The 8,616-nt window shown below is 32.9% G+C and overlaps 1 protein-coding gene across 2 annotated transcripts; it reads left to right on the forward strand.

Annotated features, from left to right (window-relative positions):
* Nucleotides 1–634: 634 nt before the first annotated feature.
* LOC6555834 (protein cup) lies at nucleotides 635–7,326 on the forward strand. 2 transcript variants are annotated; one of them, XM_026983255.1, is made up of 9 exons: nucleotides 635–976; nucleotides 1,057–1,138; nucleotides 1,294–2,638; nucleotides 3,252–3,381; nucleotides 3,441–3,806; nucleotides 4,069–4,275; nucleotides 4,436–4,822; nucleotides 6,404–6,733; nucleotides 6,794–7,326. In XM_026983255.1, the coding sequence occupies exons 2-9, from the start codon at nucleotides 1,113–1,115 to the stop codon at nucleotides 7,030–7,032; spliced, it is 3,030 nt and encodes a 1,009-aa protein (XP_026839056.1). In that variant the 5' UTR covers nucleotides 635–976; nucleotides 1,057–1,112; the 3' UTR covers nucleotides 7,033–7,326. The 2 variants fall into 2 exon arrangements, with proteins under 2 accessions (XP_026839056.1, XP_001982700.1); XM_001982664.3 differs by having other exon boundaries at nucleotides 636–952.
* Nucleotides 7,327–8,616: the final 1,290 nt, after the last annotated feature.

The following is an 8,616-nucleotide window of genomic DNA, read 5'->3' on the forward strand; positions in this document are numbered from 1 at the left end:
TTTATTTGATATTTAATTTCAAACTTCACACTACGAAAAAGTTAACCCATCTGCAAAGTGTATGTGTGTAATACGGCGAGCATAGATTTTTCCAGTTTTAAATGTTTTATCTAAATGTGCCACATCATCGCGCCTAATGGATGTCTTGCAAACAGATTATTATATATAAATGTTAATGTAACATATTACAAACCTATAGAATATTATCGATATAATCTCTAAACAGTGAATGCACCAAAAATATCGATAGAGATTAATAAACTTTATCGATGTTTCTGCATCATTACAGTGCGGACAAATGGCTTACAAAACGCATGGGGTCCGTTTACACTTAAATAGCGTTTCTGAATTTTGTTCTAAGCCCACATTTTCCTTTTTTTAATTTTATTCAGTGCCCCATCGTAAATCGCGCAAAATTTCTTTTATTTAATTGATTATCATATTAAGCAAATGAAGGGATATCCCTAAAACTTATAAAGTATAATTGTCTTTACAAGCTATACATTTTTGAAAAAGAAACTTTTAATCTTCTCTTGCCTAGATCAGCTATCTAGTAGTGATCCTGATCAAGAATATATCTGATCACACACACCCTTAAAATTTCGTGTCCCACGAATGTCATTTCTCCAACAATCTACCGTTTCACGGTGATTATCTAATGAGAATACGCTATAATCAATTATATATCTTTAGTTCCTCTTTCATTGTTTCAATAAAAATATTTTAGAATTCCTTAAGTTGCAATAGAAATGAAGTATTTTCAATGTCTATATCCAACTCTCAATTTAGCGTGATTTTCACAAAACTAATCGCAACATTATCAGGATTAAGAAAAATATTTGTTTATATTAACGTCGTTGGATGTATTAATAAGTAGCGATTCTAATAATATATATGGCCTTATAATACTTATATATATATATAAGTTCTTTCGTGTGTGTTTGCATAAGTGGTGCGTACTATTTGTATATTCAGTGTACGTTTTTTTCCGTTCATATAAACGAGTGTTCCGTTCTTAATTGTTTTCGACAATTTTTTTTTTGATTTATAACTTAGGGAGTTTCTGTATCAAGTTAGGTTGGCCGTTACAGAGTGAACTAGAGTCCTCAGAAATGGATACATCAAAACTGAGTGCCAGGTATGTGCGCTAAGCCTTATGTTACATTTTGGTCAACTTTATCGCTATTTATTATTCTCGTATAGTGTTTTTAAAATTAAAGTTTCATAATTAAAATTTGTATATACTGAGCAATGCAATCATGATACTAACATTGTTTTAATTTATTTATTTAGGTACTCGAAATCAGATCTGTTAGGTCTAAGATATGAAGGTAAAAGCCGACAGCGCCCGCAATGTGCAAGTCGACTTGAATTACAGACCTTAGGTTTTTGGAAAATAAATTTGAGCACAGCTGCATTAACCGTGTCCAACACCTATTGTAATCAAAACAAAAACCGACTTTCTCCGGAAGCAGATAACTCGACCTTAGTTTGTTCCAATAGCAGCTCTATTAGTTCACGTCGCGCTATGAGAAATCGAGAGCGGGCAAACAACTATTACCAGCGCTTTGTACCTACCGATTCTCTTCTAATTAGCGGGGAGGAAAAGGATAAAGACGCGCTGTCTCATGGACAGCCCTATAAGTCGACTATGATCGATCATCGTAGCATATCATCTTCCCATTTAATGCCGGCATTTGCAAAGAAGCGTTTTGTCATATCGAAAGGCGGCAACAGCGCGGACAGCAACGAGGGGATAGTAAACACTTGTGCAAGCAAGGGCAAAGCACCCAGTTCTCCTAGTCGTAAGGGTAGCGAGTTAGATACTGCTGGAACATGTTTAAATTATGCTCAACCGGATCAAGACCAATGCTTGTCATCTTCACCTACATTTTCAACATCCCGTCAAGAAAGGCGAATTGGTAGCGGTCGCCTGTTGCCAAGAAGTGATAATTGGGAATACAAAAACCAGAACACCATGGAAGCCAGCATTGAGAATGAAAAAGAAACGTCACTGAATGGATCTGGAGGTACAAGCAGTTTTAATCAGCATAATAATAGTCAGCATCGTTCTCGAACAATCAGTGGGAAATCAGTTGAACGTGCTCTCGATCACACAGATCGTCGTTTTCAATATGACTCCAAAAAGCCTGCTGATCGTCAGGGAATTAATAATCGACGCATATCTGGTAAGGAGACTTTTAGTAATCAAAGCCGTGGCAAGCGCGCCAATTCCTATCTTATTCACGAAGAACCTGAATGGTTCAGTGCAGGACCTAAATCACAGCTTGAAACTATTGACCTACACGGTTTTGACGACCTGGAAATCAACGAAGAGCGATCTGAAATAGGAGATCAAAATGATCAAATTCAACAACTTAGCAAAAATTTAGCTACACAAGCAACCATCGATAATGCTTCGATGAGAAACAGCAACGTCAGTTCAAATTTGTGCGATGCAAACCCAAGTGACCAAATGAAAGACAGCGGGGAAAATGTGACTTTTATTCAAAACTCAACGGATCTCGGTCATCACAATAAAAACCAACCGAGTCAGATGCAGTCCAGTCAGAGTTCTGAAAGTGAATTTAATTTTGATGCCTTTCTTAACATGCATCCCTTGGATAATTCTCTTTTGGTAAATATATCGCTAAAACTTGATTTATGAACGTTACGTTAAAAAACAGAAAAAAAATTAACATAAAAAACAACGTTTAACAAGTTAGAGACAACTTCCGTGTTACTTTTTTCTGACTGATTATTAAAAGTGTTCGAATAAATTGTAAAGGAAATGTTTATGTGGAGTTAGAGGATATTCTAGATTCGTTGCAAAGTATGTAACACGTAGAAGGAAGCGTTTTAAATTATAAAAATATATATTCCTAATCACGATCACTCAGATCGACTAGGCAATCTGTCCGTCTGTCTGTCTGTCCATATAACCACATTTTTAAATAATTAATCAGGTCGTCTTCTTATTTAGAAAAAAAAAATATATAAAACCCTGCAGAAACATTGTAGAGAAAGGTTTTAAAAAATTAAAAGTTTACTATGAACTTGGCAAACAATAACGCTAATCGTGGCTCGTGTTCACAATCTGGAATACAGCCGCTAGCATATCTCTATATCCCTGCACTGCCTTTTGCTAAGTAACAGGTAGTAAGCTATAGCGTTAATATCCTAAGAATTATATTTTTAATATAACAAAATTAATGTAAAGATAATTGAGATATTGTATTGCATATTTACAGAATAATGAAGATACTGAAAAAAGTGAAGCAAAAGGAACATCCCGTTTTAGCCTATGGTTTCGACATAAAGAAGCTGCGAATAATAATGAGCTTTCAGGGTTGCGGGAATCGCATGCTCAAGAAAAAATTGGTATGTCTAGATTTATATTATAATTTATTATATATCAAAGAACTTACTTTATACCTAAGGTATGCCAAGTGTAAAAGATCTGGAAGCTCAAATGACTAAAGTGGATATGAGGACTGATTTAATAAATCCAATAGCAGGGTCATTCTCTCAGACAGTACAAGTGGAAAAACCTATTGCTAGAGACACTGAGGCATTCAAAAAACTACTCCAACAGTTGGGCTCTCAAGCCAGGCAGCCTCATCCAAGTTTCCATTCAATAAATCTCACAAATGTAGCAACTCATGAACAGCTTGAGTTAAAATTACATAAAAAATTAAATGATGGTCATTCGCAGCAACCAGAGTTAAGTGTTAACGTGCCAACCATGCCAACTAGTACTCATGTATTTTTGCAAAAGCGTTCGGAAATCCAACATCTAATTCAAAGTAAGATATGTTTAAAAATTCCATGTCTACACACTATGTTTCCATACAATGGTAATTTTTCTGGTTCTTATGGTAAAATAATAAAAGCTTTCAGGCTAATTACAGTATACTATTTTATTATTAATACTTTACTATTATATTATTACAGTTTACTATATACATGTTTGCCATAAGAACGAGAAATTATTTAAAGCCTTTATGCTTTTTTTTTTTTGCACTGTAATTTAATAATAAGAAAAAAATAATTTGTAATAATAAATAGGACTTCATTGTGGAGACGTTTCTCATGAATTTTTGGAAAAAGAGCTCGATAATCCTAGCACTCCAGCGGCCACAAAGGATGTGATTGCAACAGTTTTCCGTGAATACTCTCATCCTAAAAGTAATGCGGTGGTCACAGTCGATCCCAATATCTTTAACCAATCATCATTTCTTCAGCCTCAATCGGTCCATCAGCACTACTCTCAAGGTTAGTAATTCTCCGTTATTTAAAAATTTTAAAATGAAATGAATATGGGGTTACAAGCGATTCTTATTTGATTCAGTTAGAGAATCGTATATATAACACTGGGCTAGTACCTTTATTTACATTACTATTATTAACTAAGACTACAAATGTTTAATTCTAGAATTGCACTCGCAAAATACTGCCAACCATACGATTAATCAGCTAATTTCCCACGGTAACTCTCCAACTCCTTTGGCATTTACTCCTACTTCAGTTTTAAGAAAAATGACAGCCGACAAGGATACTCAATCACCAAGCTCTTATAGCCAGCATCCACAATATAAAATACACCAACAGCATGCCAAGCAACTCGGTACTCGGGAAAACATGCATGAGCCACAGCTGACCGCAACAATGGCTGTACAGCCCCGAATGATATTAGGCGGTGGAAACTTTGCCATGGTCCAAAACAATCAACAATTGTCTCCTAACTTGTCACAAAGTCGTAATCAACAAGTGTTAAAGTGGACTTCTGGCAATATGCAAATGGTACAAGGAAAATCATTTGGTAAGTTGAACGGAAGAGTATTAAGAAACATTTATAGGTTGACTAATTTTAGGCTTTGTGTTTTTTGCTACCACCCACCAGTTTTATTTATTTGTTCTCATAAACTTAGTGTCAACATTTATATAGTAATTATACTACGAAAAGAAGTAACTTTAAAAAATGTCATGTTATTTATCAGGAGTTGGAAAATCCTAAGCGATAGGAAATTTAAATAACCATAAACAGCGTTTAAATACGCTTATACTAAATATAATGCTCAATCAGAGTTAGTTTTCCGAGTCGAACTGGCCATGTCCGCCTGTCCCTATGAACGCGTCGATCTCAGGAACTACAAAAGCTAGAATTATGTTAGTCTCATAGTCGCATGCAACTTCCAAAGACAAGCAGCACAAGTTTATTTCCAAATGTTGCCAAGCCCACACTTTTGAAAAATTTCTTAATATTTTTAATTTTTTTATTAGTCTTGTACATTTCTACCGATTTGCCACGCCAATTTCGACCGATTTTTTTCCCCAATTTCTTCTTTTGCTGTTCCAGTAGCTGAGCATTCTCTTTTGTTTTCATTTGTAAACGTGACATTTTTTTTAAAAATGTATTGTAAATTCATTAGTTTGGTTCAATGTAAGAGAGTATCCGTTTATATTTCAAATCCCAATTTTACGGATATTTTAAAGACTTTACCAAAGAAAGGACTTTTGTTTTCCTTTTTTTTTCATCTGCTTAATATGCGAAAAGTATGCTCCTTTAATTTTTTTAGTCAAACGTTATATGTTATATAACATATATAGTTATATGTTTTCCTACAAATTTAGGAGTCTTAAGTTATAGGTTCGTTCGGCAATTAGGTCTATGTACACGCCCTATTAATAGATTTATAAAACGTTTTTGATATTTTATGTCTACAAATAAGTATTCTATTGCACTGGTAGTCGAAAATTTTATTGGGGAGACTGGGGAGCATTGGGAGCATATATATGTAATACGTTTAGACAAGTTCAGTGCTTTTCAAACATCCGCATAAGTGATACCTGTTTGACCGTTTTAAATCTATCTATCTCTTATATATTATTTAGTTTGTAAATAAGCTGCACACGCACTTTGTAATAATTAATGAATCGAAGGCACACCATAAAATAATAACACCACAAAAATAACACACCACACAATAAACTACAAAAGCGACTGATAATTAATTAATTATAAAATTTCGATAAAAATCTTTTCAAAATGGGCTACAAATTATATCCCTTCTAGACGCAAATGAACACAGACTGCAACCAAACACAGGTACTGTAGGGATAATTATTGATTTAACGTAGCATTTTTACCGCATCCTGTGATAACAAAACTAAATAAAATATGCATTACTTTTGAACAGAAATTTTGCTTTTGAAATAAGAATATTTAATTTTAAAAAATGAGGTATAATACGCATTAGTTTTAAACAGATTTTGTGCTTCTTAAATAAGAATATTAAATATATACTTTAAATAAATCAGGTATAATTCTTTCTTTCAGTTATTAACTTTTAGATAACTGTAAAAAATAAATAATGCCTTTATTTTCATTTACCCTTTTTAGGTCGTCCTATTCTGAAAGGAGGTCTAAATTCAATTCCGCAACCCAATTCTGCACTTCCTTTTAATGCCCATAAAATTGGAATGCAACCCATTCATCAACCTAATCAACCTAATCAGCATATGCAGCAGCAGCAGCAACTAAGATTTATATCTGTGGAATATGTGAAAACTGAAAATGTTCATCAAAACATGGCATCTCCTGTCGGAAGGCACCAACTTTACCTGCAACATCAACAACAACATCTTCAGACACGTCAGCAACCGAGGCAAAGGGTGATTTATGAAGAAATGCACCGGCAATCAAATCTACAAATGTCCCCACCACTCCCAGGTAAAATATTATAAACAAAATTAGTTTTATAAATCATCTAATAGTTTTCATTATTTCAAGGTTTCTCTGACAGCTCCGACTCTGGTAATGTGATCAAAACTAATAGCCTCACGTCTCCTAGCTACCAGAGGGATGATAGGATTTCATCACCAACCAATCAATTAGCGCAATGGTTTTCCCCGGAGCTGCTAGCAAAAGCTTCCGCTGGAAAACTGCCACTATTAAATGTGAACCAAGCGCTCAGTTTAGAAGAATTTGAACGAAGCATTCAACATTCCTCAGCCGTCGTACACAACTAACTTTTGAAGATAGTTTTAAGTTTAATACTGCAAATTTTAAAATGACACCTAAATCAAATATTTGTATGTCTAAAATTAGATTTTTCTTTATGTTTAAGATGCGTATGTGTGTATGTGTGCACAAACCTAATAAATATTGCTTAAAACATTAAATTTTGAGCATATAAAAGTAGTTTTCTATAAATAAATATACATTAACTGAAACTATTTAAAGTATTTACCGAATGTAACTATTATATTGTACAAAATTGTTTTAATGTAAATAACACATACAATTATATAAGTTTTAAAGGATTGACTTTTCTTTAATCTCAGTGTAGATTTCAATTTAACAAGGGGCTTACGCTTTTAATTAACTTTATTATTATACCTACGTTGTACTTAGAGTTCAAAGGTATGCAACATTTGTTGCATACATCCTCTGTAACAGGAAGAAGATAGCGTTTCCGACCCAATACAGTATATATTCTTGATCAAATCAGTAGGGTATATTGATTTGAGTCAGAAGTTTGCAAACCAGAAATGGAAGAGTTTTGACCGATATTTAGTATATATATTAATGATTCAACAGCCGAATCGATATAGCCACGTCCGTCATTAAGTCAACAAAGAATTATCTTAGTTTTAAAGGTAATATGTTTTAATGTGTATTTATATAGCTGGCATAGAAAAACACGGATATTGATAAACTAATTAAAGGCAAAGAAAACGTAGCTTCGTTGTTTTTGATCATACGGCATTCTAATAATAAGACAAATCAGGCAATTATATATATATATATATATATATATATATACTATAATCATATAGATATGGAAGGATATTAATTGAACGTAATAGATAAGAAATCAAAGTTTCGTTATTTTAATCATATATTCTCACCCGGTATACATGGATTTTTTCAATATAGGTATAATTATTGCATGACTATATAAGCTTCGGCTTGTTGAAAATAGTTTTCTTTCTTTTTTAATTCAGTTGAAACAGCTCGAATTTGGATTCCTCAAAATAGTATATTTTCTTTGTGCAAGAAAAAACGTTGACACGTTTCTTTCCAATGTGGTGCGCCAGTTTATACTGCTTATATGCTGTTTGATTGATTTCGGGGTACGTTCATCTAACTTTCGCCGTTGAAAAAACATTGTCATATCAGTTTTTACTTAACCATTTTCCCTATTATCCTTTTTATAAATGTTATAAAATTTAATAGTGTTAATATGTTGTTAACACTAAAACAAAAAAATTATAACAAAAATTAAAATACTTGGTTTCTTAAGATTTTTATTGTTAGCTTATACTTATAATTTGTGTTTTGCATCTATGTAGTAATTATAGAGTTAATACAATTTATTTGTACTTAGATACTGTCTAGGATACCACAGTATACTTCTGTAATGAGCTTAATATATGGTGTAAAGGGGTTTGGAATATCTTAGGCCTGGTTATTGTTAAAAATGTTGGTACTTTGATAAAATTTATTTTGTTGTTTATTTTAAATTAATTTTATATATTATTTAAAAAGGAAATATGAAAACAATTGAGATGAAAAATATTTAAAAGCTTATAAAGGAGGTTAAAGCAACT

Source organism: Drosophila erecta, unplaced genomic scaffold, assembly GCF_003286155.1.
Source record: "Drosophila erecta strain 14021-0224.00,06,07 unplaced genomic scaffold, DereRS2 tig00000294-arrow-arrow-pilon, whole genome shotgun sequence".
Classification (NCBI taxonomy): domain Eukaryota; kingdom Metazoa; phylum Arthropoda; class Insecta; order Diptera; family Drosophilidae; genus Drosophila; species Drosophila erecta.